We start from the raw sequence: 26,507 nt of genomic DNA, 5'->3' as shown, positions 1-26,507 counted from the left end.
GAAGCCTTTACCACTAGCTGTGCTGAGAAGGGCCTTTGGGACTTGCAGTCCAGGAACATCTGGGGGCCCAAGTTTGTGAACCTCTGAATAGATCCAGTTTGGCTCACATCTGAAGCACAAGGCTGGACTAGGTACTTATTTTATCTCTCCCAATTTATGGTACGGTATATATTTTCAGCCCTCGTTCTTCCAAGGAATTTAGGGTGTCATACCCAGCACCCTTTATTTCTTCTTCTCAACGATCCTGTGAAGCAGGATAAGTTGGGAAAGTGTCCTTGGCCCAAGAAGCTCCTTCATGACTGTGGGAGCATTTTGCTCCAAGCCTCCACAAAGCCTCTCTGCTAGCTCTCTGCTTATTACTATACCACACTGATTGTACAAACCTTGAACTTCAGTCCTGCCCAATTTACGCATGGTGTGATTTAAAGCAGTAGGAATGGTTACGGTTTTACTACACAGCCAGTAGCAAAAGGTGCGCCTTCATAACCCTTCACTGGAGGTTACCTGCTTTGTGCAATCAATTCAAAGAGTACACTAGTGAGTGAAAGGCTGTACTTCCTCCCCCCCCCCATTTATTGGCATTAAACACCCAATCTGTACCCCACCCTGCATTTTGCAAAGGCCACTCCTGTGGTTATAAAAAATAATGCCATGGAGATGAGGAGGGGAAAGGTTGGTTGGCCGTTGGTCTCAAACCAGCATTCCCCCGGCCTCCCAGGGAAAGTCCAACAAGGGCCAGCCTCTCATCCATTTGCCTCAACCAGCCACACCCAGAATAGTTAAAAAATATACCAGCTGGCCAGCCAGCTCTGAGGGAAGGGAAAGCAAACAGTACTGATAAACCCCCAGGGTGTGTCCCCGCAGAGGAGAAAAGTCAATAAGTAGTAATCCCTTTTCCAGGTGCAGCCAACGTCTGCATAAATGGTATAATACATGGCAGAGGGAGGGTAGAGTAGCTAATTGTTTTAATTGACCCTTTTAAACAGCTCTCAGTGCCTTACAATTCTCTGTGGGTGCTTTCACATGGGAGATGCGGAAAGCATATCTACCTACCTGCCACTTTTAAACTATTCTTTCTCCTCTCTAGAGAACCCTTGCTTTGTCACTAGGGTGGGACAGTCCTCATCAAACTATTAGGGCCTGCTCTGCCATGAGGCAAAGGGAGGCCATTGCCCAAGATGGCAGCTGCAGCAGTGGAAGCCTCTACGTCCCTTGGCTTTTCCCTCTCTTGGAGAATGGAGTTGTATAAACACCACACTTAGCCCATCTTTTGCCCTCGTAACTAGCCAGTTGCCCGAAGAAGCGTTGGAGAATATTACCCCATTTGCCTGTGTTGAAGTAACTCAGGCTGTGCCGAGAAACCTGTCAAGGTGCATTTCTGCCACAAAGGGTTGCTTGAATGGAAGCAATCTTCCTTTAAGCAAACCTTCCATCTTCTAGGGAATCACTCCGGCTTGGCCCCCAAAAGTAGAAGCCATACAGCTGGACCAAAAAAGTGCAGCTTGAGCATGGGTCAGGGTGAGGAAGGATACCTTTTCCTCATGTGTCTTATGATGACTGGGAAACAGATTGCACCAGACTGCTCCACAAGCAATTCAAATTGTGATTTATTTCTCTGTGTGATCGAGCACACCCTAAGTTTCAATGCCAATCCACTCAGCATCTAAAGGTGGAGAGGCCCTATCCTGTCCTCCTCTTGAGGCAGAAAAATGTCCTGGGTTGGCTGAGCAAACTACAATTTTAGAGATGTTTAGTATGTGTGGCACGGGGTGGTGAAGGAAGTAGTTAATGCTAACAGGATAGACTTGCAGCACACAATAGCCCATTTGAGAGATTCTCATATAATAAATAAACTGAGGAATAAATAAACCGGGCACAATAAACTGGGGAAGCAATGAAGAGAAATTAAACACACACTGCTATCAAGCAGCCTTTTGAGAATGCTGATCAAAGAACAAATATGATGGTAAACCTGAATTTGAAAGCAAGCTTAGCTGCTTTTATTCTTGTGGTGAGGTGTGTGTATCACATTCACTGTTGTTGTCAAACAGACTGGTTAGTGTCAATTTAGGAGAGATTTAGGAAAGCCTTTCTTCAGAGGCTTTTATGTACCATAATACAAACTTGTTTTATATTATCAGGTTCTTCGGACTTTCTTAAAAGCACTGTAGCCATCTTTTAAAGGAGAAAGACAGGCTAAAAAGCAAGCAAACAAACAAATTTAAACATCCAAAGTGGCCTGCTTTCTCCATAATGTTCATCTTCACACCAAGCTTGTTGGTAGAAGCACCTACTGTTGGGGCTGCTTTGGTTGCTACTTACTCAAAAAGACAATAAAAAGGAAAAGGACATAGGTATAATCTTTGCCTGTCAGTTCATACAATACACTAGTCTGTTGTGAGGAAAGCTATATGACCTGTTGACCAATGTGCCTCACCCAGTTTGGGAGACAGTGGCAAGGCCAGCATCACTTAGTTTATCTCTCAGCCTAGCTTAAGGCACCTGCTACACCTGTGTGTTCCAATGTTTAGAAAAAGATGATGTTTCAGTGTGAAAAACTGCTGTCAAGCTAAAACAACAATGTGGTTTGAAGCGCGTCTCTCCCTCTTTCAACCTGGCGTAGGTAGCCTTGCTGAGGCTACAATGGAAAATCATACATTTCCTGTCTTAATGTTGCTTTGTAGAAGGGTAAAATATAAGTATATTATTCTATGCTGGGCAGTTTTTGATCAGAGTTTACCAACATTGAGAACATTTGCATGAAGAAGAATGCAAAGCTGATAGATTTCCTCATCGTTATTGTCCCCTCATCATCTATGGGTTTTACGGGAGGTATAAGCCCTATTCATGCATTCAGAGAAGGGTTAATTTGAAAGGGTTCCAGTCCTAACCAGTTCCTTTTGCTGTCACCATGAAAAGAAGGGAAGGGTAGAATGGAGAACATTTGCTACACAAAGATCCTCTCTGTGTAATACAGAACCCTGATTTTTCAGGATCTCCAGTTGTGTGGAAGGACTCTGTATGTACCAGACGCTTTCCTGTTCAGAGAGTCTCTGAAGAGAGCAATAGGCAGGAAGCAGCACTAGAATTCTCTGTCTCTCTGGTCATACTTTCAAATTTCTCTTTTTAGGATGCCTCTATTCTTCTTCATCGTATTTCCTATAATACTTTTATTATTATTATTATTATTATTATTATTATTATTATTATTATTATTATTATTATTATTATTATTATTATTATTATTATTATTATTATTATTATTATTATTATTTCCTATAATAAGAAAAATTTATAATGACAGTGACTATAGTTTGCCAAAAGGAAAAACAGACGTGAAGCTATAAAGGGCCCTTTTGAAGGTATTAGGGCTGGATAAAAGTCCATTAAAATGAGGAGATGTGTCATGGGGGAAGGTTGGTTTCCGGGGAGTGGCTCTGCCTTGAGAGGAAGAGCAGACCTTTGAACTCTTCATTTCACCTGCCAAACCTTCTTGCTGGAAGCCATTGGTGTGCTAAGAGGAATGTGGCAGTCCTAGCAGATGTGGTTTGGGCAGTCCCAAAACAAGAGAAAAAGATTGTTTTGTACTTTGCCTTTTTTTTCTGGAACAATATTAGTAAATATTGAAACAGAGATATTTTGCAGATTGTGGACCTTTAGCCTTAAGGTTGTTGCCTAACCAGTTAGCCATCCTAAGAATGAAGGCGGGGAAGATGGTGGCAGTGCCTTCCTGTTTTTCAAACCACATTGCATTGTTGGCTGTCTCCTGCATAGTGAAAGATCACCTGTAATCCTCAAATCCTTCTAAGCTGGGGGAGTGGGTGGGAGTTGTTTGCCTAATTATTTGTCTTCTGTTCTTCATGGGAGCTTTGTTGTGTTCACTATGGAGGACTGTGGGAACTGTCTGGCATTTTTATTTTGAGGACATGAAGTGAGGAATTGAGACTGTATGGCAGCATGATTACCACAACACTTTTGCCTTGTTGAAAAGTTATCCCACTGTTCAGGGGAAGCTGAGCATTTAGTTTCCATTGATCACTGTTTCTTGTCTTTCCCCCCTTTTAATAATGAAGGTGGAAGAGTTTTGTTTTAACTCCCAGAATCTCCCAGCCAGCTCTGTGGAGCTACTGGATTTTGGAAAATGTAGGACAACCTCTCCTGATTTTTCTAAGCTCTGCCAAATAACCAAGCAGCTTACTGTTCCTCTCAGCAACTGGTCTGGCTCCAGAAAATAGAACATGGCAACAACATCCTTTTTGCCAATCCATAATATCTGTTTGGAAAGTTGATAAATATTTAGGACCCTTATTTGCAGGTTGTTTCTTGAAGACCATGAAAATATCTGCTATACTGTATTCCTATTTGTCAAGACTGCATACTGTAGCATGTGTGGAATAAGAGGACTTTTAACAAGAGTAAACGGAGGCCTATATGGTCCTTGTCTTTGGATAATGCTGGCAATGTCAACCCAATGCCAAAAATTGGGTCAGGGTTTAAAACATAGGGGATGTGGTGGCGCTGTGGGTTAAACCGCAGAAGCCTCTGTGCTGCAAGGTCAGAAGACCAGCAGTTGTAAGATCGAATCCACATAACGGAGTGAGCTCCCGTCGCTTGTCCCAGCTCCTGCCAATCAAGCAGTTTGAAAGCATGCAAATGCAAGTAGATAAATAGGTACCCCCTTGGTATGACGGTAACGACGTTCTGGGTCTAGTCGCACTGGCCATGTGACCATGGAAACTGTCTTCGGACAAATGCTGGCTCTATGGCTTGGAAACAGGGATGAGCACCACGCCTTAGAGTTGGACAAAACAGGAGTAAATGTCAAGGGGAACCTTTTACCTTAAAACATAGGGACTCCATATGTTAAACAGTTGAGGTGCAGCCAGTGTCTATGTCATACATATAAACACTTATTTGCATTGCAACCCTAGACATAAGCCTCCTCTGACCAGCCACCCTCTAGAGATATGTTGGATTAGATATCCCATCATCCCCATCCAGCATGTCCCCATTGCCATGAATAGGCATGCACAACTGGTTGTTAAAACAGCTTAGTTTGAAGTCTTGAGAAATTTAGAATTATTTATTTATTTAATTTATTTATTGGACTTATATACCGCCCCATAGCGCTACAAGCACTCTCCGGGCGGTTTACAAGTTTTAATTATACAGGCTACACATTGCCCCCCCAGCAAGCTGGGTACTCATTTTACCGACCTCGGAAGGATGGAAGGCTGAGTCAACCTTGAGCCGGCTACCTGGGATTTGAACCCTAGGTCGTGAGCACAGTTTTAGCTGCACAATTGTTCTTCAAGGTGTGTTTATTCCTCCATAATTGGGAAAGCCAACATGGTGATGGATCCAGAAAGATTGGGGGGGGGGGAGCCTCCATTAATAATGTTGATCTACTTGAGAACAATTTTTTCCTTTAAAGGTATATGCTGTGAATGTATATCTAGCCTTTACTGTTAATGTATGCATTAATGTTCATATTTTATTCCTCTGCCCCAACAGATATGAAGATGAAATCAACAAGCGCACAACAGCAGAGAATGATTTTGTTGTGCTTAAGAAGGTGAGGAGCACTAATTGTTTTCTTAGAGTTTATTTGTTTATATGGCAATATTGAGTGTTCTATGTCTCTAGCTATGTCTAGTTGGTTGATAACCACTCAAGAGCTTCATGTAGCAATTTAAAAAAATGGCAATACCATGTGCTCACTAGACATGAGTGAACAAGCACTGCTAGACTGGTGAAGAAGTTGAACAGGTCAATTAGACCCTGATCTTGATATTTTCCTCAGTGAGTTATGCATCTGGCTGCAGATCCCAAGATGAGGAGTTCAGTTCCCCACTGTGCCTCTCACAAGAGCCAGCCTGAGTGGCCCTGGATAAACTGTACAATTCCAGGGTGCCACTAGAAGAAGTGAATGGTAAACCCCTTCTGAATCTTCTCCACCTGGAAAACCTTGGAAATGATTGCCATAAGAAATTCTGCAGACTATTATTATTATTATTATTATTATTATTATTATTATTATTATTATTATTATTATTATTATTATTATTATTATTATTATTATTATTATTATTATTATTATTATTATTATTATTATTATTATCTGCTATGAAGTTTCATTCTGTAACTTGCCTCCACACTGATTCGCAAAATTTGAGAAAATTGTCTTTATGTATGTATGCTGTTTACATAAACAGTGTACAACAGTAATTTTTTTAAAAAAATCATACTGTTTGGCAGATATTACTGAATTGTCTACATTAAGCAAAAGTCCTTGCTCATCGGTCATTAAACATTTGAGGAAAGAATTCTAATGTTGCTTTTTCCCTGATAAGCTAATTTTCTGTTTGCAAGTACTTAATTATGCAACCTTCACCACCGCCTAAGTAAGAATTGTTCTTGCGCCCCACTGGCTGTTGGTGCAGACTAGACCTCAGAAAGCTCAGAAAGACTAAGTCTCCAATTTAAAGGTGGTGGTGGAGGTAGGGAGACCAGAAGAGGATGATCACAGTTCCTGAGCAACTCTTCCGTTTCACTGAAAGAAGGATGCTTAATGCTATGCCAGGGTGACTTTTATTAAAAAGAGACATAATTTAAAACAGCAGTTGGGCAATTCTAATGCGAATAATCTGGCTGAACACAGCACTTAATTTCTTATTATTTGGGTTGGGCACCGAAAACAAGGTTTCCATGGTGCAGATCTGAGCTTTCTCTTCTCTTGTTTACAAACCAAACAGACAGGACCAAAAAGGAGGACAGAAGTCACACTGAAAGGAGAAGTGACATTTAAGGTCAGATAGGTCAAGTGGCAATTCTGGGAATGAACTAAGGGTAAAAGCCCACATTATACCAGAGTTGGGGGAATTAGCTGAGTTATATCCTTCAGACATGACTCAGGTAATATTCCTCTGATTTTTTTGTAGTTGGCCAGGTTGAGAAGGGCTTTTGAGAACTGGAAATCAGGGCCACAAGTTCCTCACTGCTCCCTTGCAGTTGCTTCAATGCTTTTCCTTTAGTTCATTACGGTCCTTGACACCAAAGGGCATATTGTGTTCTCCACCCATAAGTCTGGAGAAAAGAAAAAACCCTATGAGCTTGGTTTTTGCCTGAGCCTTGTAGCTGCTCAAGGAGATCCCACCGCTGCCACCATATGGGCTGGCAGAGAACCATCCCTCCCTGCTTGCTCTAGTCTCAGCAACAACTGTATGTCTTCTGCCCATGATTCATTCCTAGAGATGGGCACAACACTGCTGGTTTGGGGGTTTGTGCTGGTTTGGCGGATTACCCAACAGCTTTTCTGCGGTTTCGAGCCTCCCCTTCCTATGGGTACCCACTCAGAGGCAGTGCCCAAAGGAAGTGAGGCAGGAAGCCGGGGTGCTGCCTCTGACTGGGTGCCTGCTGGAGGGGGGCAGGACACTGAATTGCAGTGCAACCTGTTGGCTGAACTGGCACATACCTCTGAACTGGCGGTTCATGCCCATCTCTGTTCATTACCTTTTGTGCAGGTTTGTGGTTTTGGATAGAGCTACATGGTTTGACCATTTGCCTGTAGGGCACTGCCAGTTTAGGAGGAAGATACAGTCACTTTCACTGTGGAAGTGGTTAACTCAGAGGACTCAGTGGTGGGATCCTCCATCAGCTATACATTGTGGCATCCTTCTCTTCTCCATCTTAGTCCCTCATTCCTTCAAAGGCTCACTTGATTCTCTGGTTATGTTTTTTTTTTCTTTCCCCAGGATGTTGATGCTTCCTACATGAATAAGGTAGAGCTGGAGGCCAAAGTAGATGGACTGACTGATGAGATAAATTTCCTGAGATCACTTCATGAAGCAGTAAGTAAAAAAAAAAATCTTCATACTCTCTAATCCTTTTAGCACATAGTAGGCAAAAAGCAGTGAGTTTGGCGGTCTCTAGCTCTCCATTGGAAGCCTTCAAGTGCACCCCACTTAACTGCAAAAAATATGATTGTGAGTAAAAAATTGGTTATTGTTGTGGAAGGCTCCAGCAGTATTTGAATGGAATGTGGTTGCCTTCTGTCCAACTAAAAAAAACCACCCAAACAAATGCAAGTGGTCCCTTCTGGTTTAATTTTTTCACCTCAAGTCTAGGTCATTCTGAGTCATCTCCAGGCTGCAATGCCATGTGGACTTTTTATACCTGATGCTTCTGTGAGGACCATGTTGCTGGACTTCAGTGATTCCCAACCTTGAGTCCCCAGAGATTCTTGAACTAAAACTTCCAGAAGTTTTCACCACTAGCTGTGCTGGTCAGGATTTCTGGGAGTTGTAGTCCAGGAATATCTAGGAATCTAAGCTTGGGAACCACTGCTCTACCTGCATGGCAGGGAAAGGGGGAGCAGAAAAGCATTGTCAGGTGACACTTCAGAATACCACCTCAGTTTGCGCAGGCCTTTAGGAGCAGTTATTTTCTCCAACAGAAAATATTGCAAGCATTATTTCTGGGTTTGGGATTAATGCGACAGCTCATCTGTGCCATGGTCGATAGATCAGATTAATTGCTGACATTTTCAGCAGAAGTATTACCGTACTTATTCTTAATATAGCAGAAGAATGACATTTTTAGGTTTGGTTACATCTGTCCAATCTGTCTCGATCTCTATTCATGGTAAAAATTAGGACAATGCATAATTCAACTCTTTGGTTGGAAAAAAACAATGTATCATTTGCAGAGGCCTGTACAAAAATACTCTTGAAGGATTAATTTTTTTAAAAGTATTTTGTGGAAAGCGCCACTGTATTCTAAATCAAAGTACTAAATAGCTGGGTTTTTTTGTTTTTGTTTTGTTTTGAAAGACAGCTGTGATAACCTATGTAAGCAGAAGCAAAAAATAGATTTATGGTGCTTTTAAGACAGTGTGAGCTTTCATGGATTACAGTCTTCTTATGGCTGAAAAAGTGGAATGTAATTAATGAAAACTTATTAAAATAAACTGCATTTAAAAAAATTAAAGTTCCACAATATTTTGTTTATGTTTTAAATAGGAAAGAGATAGACTAAAGGTGTTTTGTAGGAAAATCCAGTTCCCATATAACAGTTCAAGCCTGCAAAGCTACTGAGTGCAAATAACTGTTTATCCTCTGTGCTAAAAGCTTCTGGCACTTCCAGGTATACAGTGTCTGTTGCTGCAAGGTCAGAAGGCCAGCAGTCATAAGATCGAATCCACGCGATGGAGTGAGCTTCCGTCGCTTGCCCCAGCTCCTGCCAACCTAGCAGTCCAAAATCATATAGAACTGCAAGTAGATAAATAGGTACCCACCACAGTGGGAAGGTAACAGCATTCTGTGTCTCTAAGTCGCACTGGCCACGCGACCATGGAAACTGTCTTTGGACAAACGCTGCCTCTACGGCTTGGAGACGGGGATGAGCACCGCCCCCTAGAGTCAGACACAACTGGATTAAATGTCGGAACCTTTACACCTTACTATTTGTTGTGCCCACATCTGTTTGATTCATTGCCTCAAGCCTGCTTGTCAGGCTCAGCTTTGGCACTCCAAAATGTCCTGGGGTTGACTCCACTTTTTGTTACGAGCAAGACCCTAAATCCTTTCTGAGCATATCTGTTTGGGATGGTCTGGTGATTTTTGTGTGTGTAGTAGATAATGAGTCATCAAGATGTTTACAAGGGATGCAGTTTTAATACAGATTTTCTTGAGGAAGGCTGAGCTCAGGATTTGCCATGCTTCAGGAACAGAAAGAAAGTTTTTGGTACTTGTTCTTGGGTGCAACTAGCACAAGATTTCCACGGGGCATTTATCCTCACCCTTCTTTGTGTGTGGTGGGACACAGGAAGAGGCAGGAAATATAACAAGGTTCACGGGTTTGTTGTATGGGCACAGCTGTTTCATACTTCCTGAGTCTGCCAACGAAATGGAATTAATTTGGCTTTGGAAATCTGTACAAGTAGGAGAACAAGGAAACTGGAAACACAGGAGGGTACAGCTGGAGTCCTCCTTTTTGCCCCACCCCTTAGATACTGAATTGACTAGGCAGGCAAACTTGTCGTCAGGAACCAGATCTATCTCAGTCCTCACTGTAGATGATTAACATTGGCATGTAATTATCCCTACTTTGGCCTAAAGGATACTGAATACCCAACATACCTGTCTATTTAATTTTCCAGGAATTGCGTGAGCTGCAAACACAGATCTCCGATACATCTGTCGTCCTTCAGATGGACAACAATCGTAACCTGGACTTGGACAGCATCATTGCTGAGGTCAAAGCTCAGTATGAAGAGATTGCCAATAAGAGCCGGGCTGAGGCAGAAAGCTGGTACCAAAGCAAGGTGAGCAATGCTGGGAAAGATGGACTCTTAAGAGACCGCCGGCTGGGAATACCCATCTGTCTGTCTGCCCTGCTACTTTTCACTCTCGTACTTCTAGCCCATGCAGACCACCAGAGCCACATGTTACTGTGTAATCTTCCCTCCAGTCCCAGGGTGAGAACAGTGTGGGTCGATGCTGTGCCTGGGGGGAACATTCATTTTGGTGGGAAGGGGGCATCATGAGGGAGCCTTTTGGAGAATGTTTTCAGGGAGCCAAAAACAGCCATGAAGAGATGAAGGAGCCAGCCATAAAATCAGATGGTGGAGCCTTGAATATATGAGTTCAAATCCCAAACTCCACCAGCTGCCTTCTGAAACCTAACGTTCTAATTACGGACATGAATATGGACTGTTCCTTATAATTATTTTCTTAGGCTCTGCAAGCTACAATCATAGGGATGAGCAAATATGAAGTGCCGAGTGCCAAATCCACCCCATCGGTCAATTCCCAAACCATTGTTGCGTCATGCCCCTTTTGTTAAAAATTTTACCTGACTTCCCCCCCCAACAGGTTGTGCTCCTTGGAGAGTTCTTGGGGGGGGGCACATTTGGACTGGAAAAAAGTGTTGATTGTGGAAGGATGCAGGTGTGTAGGGTACAGCAGGGGCTGTGCTACACCCCAGGCGGCCCATGGGCTACACAGTTTCTCTCTGCTATTCTAAAAAGCACAGCAGAATATGGCCAATCACCAAGAACCAGCCAGAAGCCAGAGAGCGGAATTGTGTACTTATAAGTCCATCTTATAAGTACACAATTACTTGTAATTGAATGTCTCCACAAGCCAAAGGAGACATTCACACTTCGCTACTTCTCCAATTTGCAAGAAAAGAGACTGGTTCAAGGCCACCAAGTGGACTTCCTGGCTGAATGAGATCAAAAACTTTGGGTCCTTTTAAGGAGAAAGACAGAGTAAAAATATTTTTAAATAAATTAATCAAATTTAAAAAATTGGATCTCCCCAACCTCCCTTTATGCCTTGATGGCTCACATGGCTGGCTGTTCAGAGGTGGGGCTGTACTGAAAGGGGGTGCTTTCTCTCATGGATCAAACAAAATGGCCATGGTCCTAGAACGTGCTTGGGGTAGAAGAAAAACCAGTTGCCCCTTATCCTGGGGTCATCGGTGAGAAGGGTCAAGATTATCTCCTACTCCAAATCCTGCTCGCCACATGGAAGAGAATGGCTTCCACTGACATTTATGAGGAAACATAGAACAAGACTGGCTGCCATTCAATTCCATGGTGAAAAATAAAGCATGCATGGCAGCCAGTATTAAAAGTGAAATGCCGCCTTTGGCAGTGGTGAAGTCCAATAGTACATGCTGCCCTTGACCCGGGACTGCTCCGCTTCCAGAGACAGGGCTCGAGGGTGGGGGAATGGGGGGATGTGTTGTCTGTAAATGCACTGTGGAAACGTCTGCCATGCCCATTCCAGAGGCGCCCTCAGCAACCTCTTTTCTCTGTGTATGTTGTGGTATCCCCAGTATGAGGCCCTGCAAGTCACCGCTGGAAAGCATGGGGATGATCTGCGGAGCACCAAGACTGAGATTGCAGAACTGAACCGCGCCATTCAGAGGCTGCAGGCGGAGATTGACAACGTGAAGAATCAGGTGAGCCGCGGTCAGGAGCTCCTTGGGGTGCTTCGGTGTTCGCATGATGGAAGGTTTTTGTGCTTCTTTAAGAAAGATGTCCATGCTGAGTCAACTGATTAAGTGGACGTGTCTGTGAAAGCCCAGGTTAAAATATAGCCGTTAGTCTTTACGGTGCTGCAACATTTTTGTTGTGTTTTTTTCTCTTTCATGCTTTTGCCTGATAGGGTTAGGGTGGTGCTAGAGATAGGGGAGCAAATTGTTTGGTTTGGATTGTATTTTTCTCATATTTTGGTGTGAATGTATTTCTTATGTATCTCTTATACATGAGACAGATACAGGATTTGGGGACACTCTGCAATCACGCTTGTCCTTGTGCTCTGGCACCTGCACATTTACAAACATCACTACCAGGTTCTACGGTGAAAAGTGGGCAGAAGGATTATTAGGGAAAAGGTGCATTAGAAAAAAAACATGCATGATGGTGGGGACATATAGATTAGGAAAGCTGCATACAAAAATATATATGCTAAGGAACGCTGCATCAAAGTGATGTATGAATATCTGTGGGAAGTACAAAATTCACAATTTTATGTGAAAACATGATGGGAAAAATTTAGCAGTAGAAATTCACCAAGAGTGGAAGTCAATAACAGGTTAACCCATCTGGAGAGGTGTCTGCACTCCTCACCCTTCCTTTGCATTAACTCCCATGATGTGCTTTTATTAGCAGTTGCCTAATTGCTAATTGACTAATTTAACCTGCATGCATTTCTCATTTATCTGATCCCTTTTAATGCCCCTTGCAGCTGTCCATCACAACAGTTAGCCTGATGCATGCTGGAAGAAGGCAAGCTAAGGTTATGCCCAAAATGTGATTAGAGGAAGAGAAAGAGCTTTTATGTAAGATCAGAGAGATCTTGAAACTGATGGGCTGACATCCTTTGTTACCTCTGCCTGCTTTTTGGAGTTCCTCCATCCATACACATATCATACCTTGAATATCTCAAAGATCTGCAATTTCTTTTAGCGTGGATAGTCTTTCCTGCTGATGCAGACGTAACTATTCCAATACCATCACTGCGTTCTTAGTTGTTGTGGTCAGTTTGTTACAGGATGGCCAGCATCCTGATAATGAGGATCTCTAGGGTTAGTGAAGTTGGCCCTTAGGCAGCAAACGCCAGGACATAGAAAAACATAATGGCAACATTTCTCATTTTCATCAATTGAGGAAATAACTAGATGTGAAGTTTTTAAAGCCCTAGAAGATAGCTCCACTCCAACTAAGAGCAACGCCTTCCTCCCCCTACTCAAAGTGTTTTAATTTGTGCGAATGTTTTAGTATCTTTTCCCTTTTAGTAGGAAAGCACACACATATTGCAAACACAGAACGACTGGTTGATTCTTATGAAAGGTACAAGTAACCCATTCAGTGCTTTAGATTCTTAAACAGAGCAGTCATCATCCTAGTTTTAGCAACTCTGCAATTCCAGAACAGTTAGTGCAACCCCCTCCCCAGCAATTTCACATAAACATTGATGATTTTGCTTTAAACATTGTTTTTGGTGATACATGAACTCTGCTGAGAACAGCAAGAGGTTCTTCTCCATCCTTGCCTGCAAGGACATAAAAATTTCAGTTTCTTGTCCTTGTATGAAAATGTAAGTAAAACAAGCAAAGATTTGCATTCCTAGCAGACATACATACACTTTGCCACTGGGAAGACTGGGCTTGAAATCTTGCTAGCTTTACAGGTGGTGGCAGAGCTTCCAATCTGCTGGGGCAGCCTCGTAAACCAAGAGTTGACATCCTTGCCAAGATGAGGTGGCAAAGTTGGACCTTGTGGAAGATCCTAGCAGGCATGCAGACATATATTGAGGCTAATAGCATAGGGGGGTGGGGGCATGATCTCAAGCCAAGAGATGGTGTAGGAAGAATAAATAAATGCCATTTTTCTTCCCCTGTCATTTGAAACAGGAGTTACTTGCAGGGATGTTGGCAAGTTTTTGGGACCAAAGCTCAAGTCAGAGTCTAGATCTTTAGGTCCGAATCCCAAGCCTCGAGTCTTGAGTTGCTTGCCCCACCCCCTGAGGTTTGAGGCTTGGGGCTTAGACCCAAACACTTGGACTGTATATGTGCCACCCATCTGATAGACGGGCACATATGCAGAGAGAACGGGCATTACTTCCTTTCCCAGAACTGGCCACTGCCTCTGTGCCTGTGCCAGCCTTACAGCTAGGCAGCGGGCATATGGGCAGAGGCAGCAGCCAGCTCCTGGAAGGGAAGTCATGCCTGTTGCCTCTGAAGACGATGGCATGGCAGTGGTGGCAGGAGCATGTAGAGAGGCCCATCCTTAATAGGGACTCAACAACATGACTTGGACAAATGGATGTAAGTTGTGAGCTAAGTCCAAGTATTTAAAACAACAACAACACCCCAAGTCAAGTCGAAGTTGAGTTGCTGGTACGACTACCTAAGTCAGACTCAATAGTGAGTCATGACTTGTGAATCTCCGTAAAGTAAGGAATTAACCATTGCATGATCCATTCATAAAATAAGGAACTAACCATTGCATGATCCATTCATAGATCTTCTATGTCTGTTTGGGCCCTTGGGAACCACAATGCTGGGTATGGTTAGGTTTTCTTCTCTCTCTTTCTCTCTCCCCTGCCCCTGGCAGGTTTTGGCACTTCCCCTAGTCAATGGCATGAAATGAAAAAAAACTAAAAGAAGTAATTGTGGTGATAGTTGCCCCCAAGGACTGGATATTTCATCATGATTTAACTAGAAAGCTTTCACAAAAGATGAGAGATAAGCCATTGTGAGTCACTCCCCACGGTGTTTGTTTAGCTTTAAGGCAGGGCAGCTTCAGCAAACATCCAAGACAGAGCAATGCAAACAGCCTGGCCCACAGACGCTCACTTTTGAATAATGAATGAGAGTTTTGAAGCCCAGATGTTCAGTATACACCCTTCCTCCATCGTATTTGCATTGCACCCAGGGGTTAAGCTTGCAGAAGACTACAATACCATTAACTGACATGCATTAGTCATTGTCCTATGAAGATTCTCAGTCATCCAGGTGAGGTTATCTGGAAGTTGAGTCATAGCAACTGGACCTCTTTCCAATTAGGTTGAAACGTTTCACTACTCATCCAAGTAGCTTCTTCAGTCGGAGGAGAGTTGGTAGGAGACCCCTGATATATCCTCCACCTTGGTTTCACTTCCCCCTGGTTTGAATAGGTTCATTAGAAGGACAAAGGACTGGGGGGGTGAGGGATAATTCCACTTCTGCAGTCCTCCTCCACCCATTGTCATGGATCATTAATGGTTGTTAACAGTGGTCTTTCTGGTGTGTGGTCTTGATCTTTCTGGGGATGGATGAAAGGACAGCATGATAAATAGGAGCCTATTCAGACCAGGGGGAAGTGAAACCAACATGGAGGATATATCAGGGGTCTCCTACCAACTCAGGCTGAAGAAGTCGCTTGGATGAGTAGCGAAACGTTTTTATACCTAATAGGAGGGAAGTCCAGTTGCCATGACTCAACTTCCAGATTAGTCACTAACGTTTGTAGCAAAAGGCTAATAATCTTTGACTCACAAGAACAACCATCTGGAGTGTGTAAAGGCAGTGCAAAGGAAAAGTGGGCATAAGAAAATCCCTTCCCCTTTTTTCAGAAATATCAGTAACTTGCTGCCTATTGGCCTGGGTTATGTAGATATTGAATTGACGTGTGGATCCATTTAGGCCAAGGTAAGTAAAGTGAGGTTCACCAGGTATCGGTGGACTGCAACGCCCATGAGCCTCAACCTGTATAGCTATGAGATGCTGTGGCTTGTTGTCTAACAACATCTGGAGGCATGCAATGAGTTGGAGTCTAATAACACCTGGAGGACAGACCATTGGTTGTTCTGATCCAAATTAATATCACCTCACTTGGATGGCAATGGCTCTCCATAGTCTCAGGCTGAGAAAGTTCTTTCTCATCACTTGAAGCCCGATCCCTTTGAATAGAAATGTCAGGGGCTGAACCTGTGGCCTTTTGCCTACAAAACAAGGGTTTGGCCATTCTCGGCTTTAGTTCGTGCCCTGATTTCCAAAGTCACCTTTCATAGAATAAGATCACTGGTCTATCTACGCAAGGGAAATGTAACCAGGCATGGAGTCCATGTGGCTCTTCAGATGCTATCTGGACCGCAGGGAGTAACAGCACTAGACTGTGATAAAGGACTGTTGCCATCTAATAAGATATGGAGGGCCAAATGGTCCCCAACTCCGATTTACTCTTCCTGGTCAGTAACTCCTCAGCACAGCTGTTGGCAAAATGTGGTTCTCCAGATGCCATTGACTACAGCATCCCTGGTCCCTCACTCTTGGCTAAGCTGGCCAGGGCTGATGGGAGTTGTAATTTCACCACATCGGGGGGATGCATCTCCCATCCTAGGCTTAAACACATATTTCACGCTCACGCTATCCCTTGCCGGAATGATAATCTGTCATGGGAAGGTCCATAACCCTTTGTTACAGGGTAAGTATTGAATATAGAAGGCACATTTTCTTGTCTTTGCCCAAAAAAAATCCAGTTTTTTAAAATACACTGAAGTATCCTGTTTTTTTTTTTAAAAGTCAAATGACCAGATGTCAAAACAGCAGATGTTTTGTGAGAACATGTGCATCATTCTTAACGCCTTGTCTTTCCAGCGTGCCAAGCTGGAAGCGGCCATTACCGAGGCCGAGGAGCGTGGGGAGCTGGCGATCAAAGATGCCAAGGGAAAACTAGAGGAGCTGGAGGCTGCTCTCAACAAAGCCAAGCAAGAGATGGCCCGCCAGCTGCGGGAGTACCAGGAGCTGATGAATGTCAAGCTGGCTCTGGATATTGAGATTGCCACCTACAGGAAGCTCCTGGAAGGAGAAGAGAGCCGGTGAGTGCCATGATGTGAGGCTCAGATCCATGTCTTGCAACTGGCTTATGTCCTTACAAAGCATGGGAAACTTGTGCCGTGCTACAGAGATAATGAACACCATCCTTTCGCCGACTTATTATTTGCAAAATGGAAATGGTGTAAATGTTGGTGGCAAACTGCTGATCATTAATGAGGCGCTGAGTGCCTTTCTGGGCATGTTCCTGCTCTTACAATTGGATGTCTACCCAAGAATGCAACCAGCACCTTGTTAATGAGCGGAAATTTACCATCAAGACTTACAGAATTTATCTGATGCAGACATAATGATAGGATTTGGACCATTGTTTTTCACCTGCAAAGTTTATTAGTTACTTAATTGACTGAAACTCATTAGGTTAATTGGTTCAGATGTCTTGAATCAGATGATTGTGGCTTGCTCTGGTTCAAGGTATTTTCTGGTGATGACGCAAAGTATAGAAAATTCCAAACCAACGTGATCCTGCTCTGTGCCCGATCCAGATCTTTTTTTGGTCCAGCAGCTGGACTGGTCTTTTTTTGGAACTGGGCTGGAGCAGCAAGGGCCAGATCACTGAAGGTTCACTTTAAAAAGATTTCATCCAGCTAAGTGACCCTGAAACCAATGGCCAAAATCCTGTTTCTTTTTTTTTCCATGTGTGTATCAGCCCATTATGAGTTCAGCCCTTGTTTCCCTGTTGTTTGACCAAGGGGATGTTCATGGAAAAGGTATGCTTGTGAAGCAGTCACTCCACATTTGGTAACAGGATTCTGGCCTCTGCTTCAGTGCAGGATAGTAGCCATTCACTTTCAGAGCTGCCCAATTAAGTCCTAGAATGTGATGCACGAGGCATCATTTATAAACAGGAGAAGACAGATCTGTTATCAACCTGTAGCTTGGTTTGTGGGACATGAGGGTCCACAGACATCAAAAAACAGGACCCTTGGTGAACACACTGACATGGCTCTTCCTAAGTACCTCCTGGAGCTGGAACATGGGCCTTAATCACTTGCAACCTCCTAAAGATAGACAGCTGTCTCCTCTGAATAATTTATATTAACAACAATTACTTTTGTGTGGTTTCTTTGTCACCAAGAGATAAAATCCTCAGAACATGATTAGAAAAATGAGAACTAACCTCTATGGTTCATCTCCTTTCTCTCTTTCTTAATAGGCTGTCTGGCAATGGAGTTGGATCTGTGAGCATGAGTGAGTTGGCTTTTTATTTCTTTGATTCCATTTTTGCTACCACAGACCTCAAACCATGTGAAAACCTGACCGACACAGTACCCCTGAGGACAAAGATGAAAAATGCAAGTTACCACTTAATGACAGGTATCTATAAGTAGAGGAGTGAGATGTCCATGATATTTTATACATATATAATGGAGATATGTATATATCATGGATATCTCACCCCTGTACATATAATAATAAGCATGTGCCAGCAAGTCCATTCTGACCTACGATGAGCCATTTTAGTGTTTCCCAGGTAGAGAATTCTCAGAAGTGGCTTATCATTCCCTTCTTCTGGTGGCATCCTGGGATTGTGCAGCTTGTCCAAGGCCACACCGGTTTCTTCTTTCAGGAGGCACAGTGGGGGAATTGAACTCCCAACCTTTGGCTCCACAGCCAGATACCTAAACCACTGAGCTATTCAGCCAGCTCTATAGCTATATGTATATGTATATATGAATATATTTTGACCAAAATCTTATTGCAAAATACTAAGTATGTAACAACATGGCATTTGCAATTTGCTTATTACCAGTTCCATGCCTATTTGCTTGACCGGTTGCATGCCCTATTATTATTATTACTACTGTTGTTTTGACTTATATACCGCCCTACAGTACTTGGGGCACACTTTAGGTGGTTTACAGCATAATGAAACAAGGAACACTTTGCTCCACGGTGAGCTGGGTACTCAATTTACTAGCATTGAAAGAAGGGAAGGCTGAGTGAATCTTGAGCTGACCACCTGAGCCTATTGGGATCAAACACGGGTCATGAGCATAGGCTTGGCTGCTGTACTGCCGCTTAACCACTGGGCCATGGGGCACCTAGATTCCCTTGCACAAATTGCTGCGAACTTGATTGCTAAGCACAGTAGGACTGTTACCATTCCAGATGACAGGGATGCCCAGTTGGTTCTTTCTTGGAGCCACTTCTGTTGTTCAATCAGTGATTCAAAGACTGAGTTTTTACACACAAATTGACCCCCGCCCCTGGTTATCCTGGTCACATCCCAGAATAAAAGTTGTTTATTTGTATAATTCAGTGACAATACACCTTCAACTCCAGAACTCAGGACTGGTGGCAAGTTTCCAATAGATAACGACGAAACAAAGCAGAATAATCCACAAAATGAATGTGGAGGTGAAGAACTGGAAGGCATGGTTAGCTCTCAAACCTAACCAGAGTAATCAGGGATGATGGGAATTGTACTCTAGAGACATTTGGAGGGGCACTGACTAACTGGTAGAGTCATAAGTTAAATGAATGAATGAACGAACGAACGAATGAACGAATGAATGAATAAATAAATAAATAAATAAATAAATAAAATTTAAAAAGGCCTGTATCTGCCTCAGACTGGCCACTGAACACCAGCCTAAAGAGCAGTGTTTTAGAGCTCCTTGAGAAAGTACATAGGCTTGGATTTTGGGGGACATGCATTTTTCAATGAGAAGAAATTCTGCCGCAGCTCCTTCTACCTCTTTTTCTGGGGCTCGTTGAGTGAGTGATCCCAACCAATAAGAGTTAATGGGGTGAATGGGGTCCATCACTACACTGAACGTGGCTGCATGATGTTGTGTCTGATAGCAAGGGAAGAACCCCACCACCACCACCACCTTTTCCTTGTTGGTCAGGAAGTCTTCCTACGGAAGGCCATAGAGGCCAGGCTGGGGTAGCCTCTCAGCTGCAACCCAGAGTGTCTCTGCTTTCACCCACTGCAGCTGTGCTCAACACCAGCGGTGGAGGCGGTTTCGGCTACGGAGGAGGACTCAGCTTGGGGAGCGGAATGGGCAGCGGAGGAGGCCTCAGCTTCTCCTCTGGAGGTGGCGGCTCAGGCAGCGTGAAATCGACCTACAGTGTGACCACAAGCACAAGCCGGAGAAGCACCAGAAACTAAGCTGAAGCACGCCAGAGCCATCAGTGCCTGAAGGAAAGGAAAGACGTGGCATTGCAAAGAAGATAACGGGGAGGGAGGGAGGGAGGGTGTGTGCGTGCGTTTTTCATTGTCTCCCAGCAGCCAGGCTTGAAATGCTGATACTGTACTTTCCGTGACCCTTGCCCGCTTCAATTCCACCACAAAACACTAACTTCCAAGAGAACCTTGCTGTTTATTGCACTAACAGCACAATTAACCTGGAGAGTGAAAATTGGAACCAGCCTTCCCCAACCCCTCACCTTCCAGCATGCTGGCCTACAATTTTCATTGCCCACAAGCACTGTGGACATTATGGCTGTCATTCAGCATATTCTGGTGGGTCCAAGGTTGGAAAAGGCTGTTTAAAACTGTACAGATCTATTTCACATCATCTATTTTGATGCAGGAATTGCCTTCTGTAGCAATTGCTCTGACCCCCTTCCTCCCTCATTTTCCATGGAAGTAAAAAAAATATGAATGTCACAAAAATAAAATTGCGCATTTTTTTTCCAAAATCTCTCTCTCTGTCTTGATATGCGTTGACTTCCAGTTCCACCCTGCAACCACATTAGACTAAGAACAATAACAGCTTTCATTGGTTCAGCATTTATTACACAGTGCTTTTATATCCTAATACTGTACTAAAGAAGCCACTCCAGCTTGTTAGTTGCTTTTGGTGGCTTTTAAAGTTGTTAAGTGGGGAAGAGCTGAGCAGAGAATTAGATTTCCAGATTTGAGAGTGGGAAGTATGATGCCATTGAGAAAACAACAGAAAGACCTGTGTCTGGAACACTGGGAATTCCTTAAGGGGCCTTCCTGCAACACTTAGTAATCCCTGAATGCCAAATGCTCTCGATGCCTCTAGCCATCATTGATTTTGACAGCAACTAAAGGCATCCATGCAGAGCCCCAGTTCAGCAATCGTAATGCCACTGTTGCTGCTCCCTGACTTGTGCTTTGGAACTAGCAAATTTATTCAAGGAGAGAGCTAGAAGACACTCTCTGCCTGACAATGTTTGATAGGTTCAAAGTATCAAAGGGGAATCCAAGCTACCATTGTAAATCTAGACCTGGGATTCCCAAACTTGGGTCCCCAGATGTTCTTGGACTACAACTTCCAAAAATCCTGGCCATCACAGCTGGTGGTGAAGGCTTCTGAGAATTTTAGTCCAAGAAGATCTGGCAACCCAAGGTTGGGAACCATTGATAGAGACACTTTCTATAGGATTTTCTTTCTTTCCCCCTTCCCTTCCCTTTCCTTGGATATCCCAGCCTGAAAAATGTTCTCAGTTTCTTCCTGTGAAATCCCACACATAATTCCTTATATACTGTGCAGAAATTGATCACATTCTCTGCAGGATACCTTATCAGCCCCTAGATTGATCTTACCTACTGCTTCCTTGGCAGGACTTAGTTTGAAAATCTTGCATTGAACTATGATGCTCTGTGTGATTTCTTTATCGCTCTGTTATTGTTCCCAATTTCAGGCTCCTACAAGGGTCAGTTTCAGTGATTATGTATACTCCATGCACGAACTCAGTCTGCAACTACATTGACAGATACTTCTGGATTTCCTCCACAATTACTATGGGTGAATTCAAAGTATTTTTCAATGACTACATGATGCAAAGACCACCACAAATCAGCCTAGACTTTTTGGCTTCCAATTCAAAGTTCTTCCCCTTGCCTCTGGGGGCTTCTACTTTTTAAAAGCTGGAACAGTTTGAACAAAATTCTCCCAATATAATTGTTGTTTCATTCTACAAGAAAAGGGGCGTGATTCTGGGTGGTGTCATGGTGACGTATTAAGCTGTGGCATTATGTTTTAGGACAGCAGGAACACACCCTTTCTTTCTCCCTAGTCTCCCAGAAGTATTTTTTGTATTTTGTAACAACCACCACCACCGAATTTAGTGCTATATCAGCTTATCACTGCATTGATATATTAGTTTCATGTTAGATCATCTCTGCATAGAAAAGAAAAAAAACAATAGATAAGAAAGGAGAGCTGGGGATTGCTGGGCAGGTGGTATCAAAGGAAAGGGGGCTGTGGGCACCTATCAAATTGCATCGGATTGAGGACACTGGCACTGAAAAAATTCAGGGTCTTTGTGATCGCCTAAGCCAAATGCAGCTGTAAAAGAGACAGTGAACCAAGCCACAGGAAAGCTGAATCACTTGGATTCTGCTTGCCAGTGTTATTGCACCTCAACATGGTGAAACTTACAGGCCTGAAATTGACAAGCGTAACAAACATGTACAAAATCCTGCAGGAGGTAACACTTCAGGTGCAAGCAGTGTGGGGCTGTCAAATTTAATCTTTGTTCAGAAAATTGGGGGGTGGGGAAACAGACACACAGCATGCTCAGCATTTTCATCCATTGCGGAGGGAAGCCCATCAAAGTGACATGTCAACTGTTTCCAGGATTTTTAAAGATTGCCATGTACTCCCTGTGTCCCTAATAACAGTTGTGTCTTCCTTAGCCTTAGAAAAAGACTGACAGGTCAAGAAACATCTCTGCAATGGGGGCTTCTATGTGAGTGCCAGTAGCAGGTGTAAGAAAAGAAAATTGCTGTAGGCTCTGTATTTGTGTGGTTTTCTGCCTGCTGAGTCAACTGACTTTCTACAAGGGATGGTTGTGCACACAGCATAAGATTCTTTCCAAACTTTGTGTATCTCCACTGTACAGTTCAGTTAACAGACTATGTGTAGGTACACACACACTTCCAAGATAGCACTTTTCAAAGAAACTGGATTGGTCAGTGCTATGCTGGCTGGTGGCTTCCGGAAGTTTTAGTCAAAATCAGTAACTTTTTCAAGCTCTGTGTTCTGCTGGATCTTTTTTGTTTCTGAATTAGTTATCTCCTCCTCACTGATTACATCCCAAAGGCTCACTTCTAGACTCAGTGCATTAATATTTTTGTCCTATTAAGACCTACCCAATTCATAAATCGTGCTAAGTTTATTCGGACTTAACTGTCATATTGTGTAAAGGATTAGAACCTGGAATAGCTAACCACCATCAGCATTGTTCTGTCACTCTAAGTGCACTGATCGCTAAAGGTAAACACTGATGACTCATGCTGTTTTATAATCTGTATTCCATTAGAAATGCTTCTTCCTTGTAAGGTAACAATGAATGCAGGGGGCTGGATTTGTGAGACAGGAGTGCAGGCTGTCTGTCTATTTTTAAAAATAAAATCCAGCCATTTCTCTATCACAGGTACTCTTTCTCATTCCTACCAACACATTTATATCTCACCCACAGGTTACAAATGTTACTGTTTTGGACTACGATTCCCAGAATTCCCTTCAGCCATTATGGCCAGTGTCCATGCTGGCTGAAGGGATTAGGGAAGTTACAGTCCCAAAAGTTACTTTACCTTAGTTCTAAGGAATTAAAGATCCATGGTGCCTATCTCCCCTTCTGGTTCATTCTCACAATTAGACTAAGGTAGACAAGGATGAGATACCCAATATCAGTTGGTGACTTTTGAAGCTGGGTTGGGATTTGAATCTAGGTCTTCCTAGTCCGAACCTGACACAGTAGCTATTACACCACAATGACTCTTAATAGCTTTGTGATGTTCCAGAAAGAGTAAGTGTGTTACTTACACTTATGTCGTTCTGCTTGCCTATACATATTTATGACCTGATGACTATGCAACAGTTAACATCAAGTGACAGAATATTTGTACTGAATATGAGTATTGCTTCCCATCACCTAGAATATAATGCATTCCTTGGTGAAGTCAGTTCATGCATTCAGTTGCTGGTCATCAAGTGTGAAAAATCAAGCAACATGCGTGACCCAGACTGAAGTCAGTTTCAAACAGGAGATTTTAGAAATGTCTATGGAAGGGCAGGGGAAGTAAAGATGATGACACTGCCAGAAACCTGCAACTGCCTGTTGCCTCTTTATGGGAACCACACAAAAAGGAACACAACAAACCCCCTAAGTTTCGGCTACCCTTATATCTAGCTGTTATCAAACAACAGTTGTACACATGCTGAGGCACATTCTTCATGGTCACTCACACATTCTGTGGCTGATCCCTTACACTGAAAACACTTTTCTTGCCGGAATCTCAGCTGTCAACAGCAGAGGGAGGCAACCAAGGAAGTTGAGGGCATGGAAAACACATCCTGTCAGGGAAGACGTGATGACCTGCATGTCTTTCTTGTGTTATCTGCTCTCAGGTTGGAACTGACTTACATCAACCCTAATACGGCTTTCAAGATGAATGAGATATTTAAGGTGGGGCTTTACCAGCACCCACACCCCGAGTGAGCTTTCACGAATGAGCAGGGGTTGAAACCCAAGGCCTCCGGAGCCCTACTCCATCATTCTATCCACTACGCCAGTGGTTTTTAACCTTGGGTTACTCAGGTGTTTTTGAACTGCAACTCCCAGAAACCCTGGCCAGCACAGCTGGTGGTGAAGGCTTCTGGGAGTTGCAGTCCAAAAACACCTCAGTAACCCAAGGTTAAGAACCACTGCACTACACCACACTAGATATCCTGTGTATTTATCCTGGAGTAAATTAGGTGCCTGAGAGTGTGGATGTGTGTGAGAGAAAAAATTAAAATATTTTTACCCTGCCTTTCTCCTTAAAAGGGACTCAAGGCCGCTTACATCATTAAAAAGATAATATTTGAAAGCTAAAAACAGTAAGTAAACAAATATTTATAAAGAATTAAGCAAGTATTGTATTAAAAATGGTAAATAAAATCAATGCTAAAACACATTTAAAACAACAGATGACAATTCATTTAACACCCCCCCCAGACCACCAGTCATTAAGGAAAAGCCTGCCTGACGAGAAAGGTTGTATGCCACAGGAAGGTAGATTTCAGGTGAATATGAGAAGAAACAGCGGCTGTTGCATAGCTATCTCTATTATTCTGTGATCCATTGCTGTGACTCAGTTCCTTCCTGAATAGTCCTACCTCTCCTATAAGCCAATGATTTAAGTATGCCTCTTTGTCAACTACAGTGGGCCCTTGACTTACAGACGGCTCGACTTACAGACTTTTCGAGTTACAGACTTCTCTGGCTGCAAAATTTAGATTCGACTTGCAGCCGGAGAATTGACTTACAGACCAGAAAAAACCCAAAATGGAACAAAAATAGAATAAAAACCGCTGGTTATGGGATTAATCGGTTTTCAATGCATTGTAGGTCAATGGAGATTCGACCTACAGACTTTTCGACTTGCAGCCACCATTCCAATACGGATTAATTCCTTAAGTAGAGGGTCCACTGTACTTCAAACTAAAGGAAACAAATGGACTTTCATAGTTTCTCTTAGCCACTTTAAATTGAAGCCAGCACTTAACAAAACTCATTTTATATCAGCAACGATAATATCAACAATTATACAGAAATGGCAGCTTGAAAAAGAGCTTGATTTTCATGCCCAGGCTCTCCAAGAACTGACACTCCACACATATTATCTCAATAATACTCATCACAGTGTTGCAAGGCAGGTGACAATCAGAGCTTAAAAGAGACAAATAACCATAACTAGTTCCCTGTAATATATGTACTGCATAAGGAAGAGTTACCTTACTGGTTCAACAGAAATGTCTTCTAGCTGGTTTTAGAAATTACTTTTAAAGGACTCCTGATATATCCTACCAACTCTCCTCAGACTGAAGAAGCTACTTGGGTGAGTAGCGAAACGTTTCAACCTAATTGGAAAGAGGTCCAGTTGCCATGACTCTACTTCCAGGTAACCTCACCTAGATGACTAAGAATCTTCACAGATGTACTTTTAAAAGATATTTCAAGGTATTTTGTGTTTTTAGTATTGCTTCCTTTTACCTTTTCTCAGAGTGGTATTTGATCCTTTTTAGTATTTGTATACTTGTTGTTTTTAGCTTTAAATATTGTATTTTAATTATGTAAGCCACCTTGGATCCCTTTAAAGGAGAAAGGCGGAGTAATAAATAAAATAAATACATCTTAATAGAAATTTAGATACAGGATGGGGGCACTCCAGGTTCTTCCAGGCATCGGGTCCATGGCATTAAAGCATTGTCCTGCAACCTATTACGTGCAAACTTTATTTCACCATCCTTAATTGGTGCTGGTTCTTGTCTCCCTGGGGAGGAAGGATGCCAATCCTAATGATAACATAATGGGTAATTGCAAAACAAATGGGAAAGCTGGAAATGGTACATGAGGTCATAATTATCCTCTCATCACCACCTTTCTTAACTTCTCATGTCTCAGCCAGCTGTCATTGGCTGGCAAGATATCTTTTGAACACATGGTAGTGGTGATTATGGGATAGGAAATAATTATAGTATCCTTTGGTTTTAAGCTCTAGTCAGAGCTTGGGAAAATAACCTTTAGGGGTCATGCACCCCAGAATTGCATACAGTATCTTTTCCAAGCTGTTCCTGGAATTTTTTCTTGTGTCTTCCCTCCTTTCCAGATGGCTGACACTGAGGACAGCTAGCAAGGAGAGGAGA

At 42.9% G+C, this 26,507-nt stretch overlaps 1 protein-coding gene across 1 annotated transcript in view; it reads left to right on the top strand.

The window, feature by feature from the left end:
• The window catches only part of LOC110070020 (keratin, type II cytoskeletal cochleal), a 31,583-nt gene extending 11,042 nt beyond the window's left edge, over positions 1-20,541 (top strand). The window contains exons 3-9 of the mRNA XM_020777609.3: positions 5,515-5,575; positions 7,755-7,850; positions 10,160-10,324; positions 11,845-11,970; positions 16,654-16,874; positions 18,047-18,081; positions 19,833-20,541. Of these exons, the coding sequence (XP_020633268.2) occupies positions 5,515-5,575; positions 7,755-7,850; positions 10,160-10,324; positions 11,845-11,970; positions 16,654-16,874; positions 18,047-18,081; positions 19,833-20,008 (880 nt within the window). The 3' untranslated portion in view covers positions 20,009-20,541. The remainder of the gene's footprint in view (positions 1-5,514; positions 5,576-7,754; positions 7,851-10,159; positions 10,325-11,844; positions 11,971-16,653; positions 16,875-18,046; positions 18,082-19,832) is intronic.
• The last annotated feature ends 5,966 nt before the right edge of the window (positions 20,542-26,507 follow it).

This window comes from Pogona vitticeps, chromosome 2, assembly GCF_051106095.1.
Source record: "Pogona vitticeps strain Pit_001003342236 chromosome 2, PviZW2.1, whole genome shotgun sequence".
Classification (NCBI taxonomy): Eukaryota; Metazoa; Chordata; class Lepidosauria; order Squamata; family Agamidae; genus Pogona; species Pogona vitticeps.
Note: the sequence above shows the minus strand (reverse complement) of the source record. Positions and strands in the feature narration are given on the sequence as shown.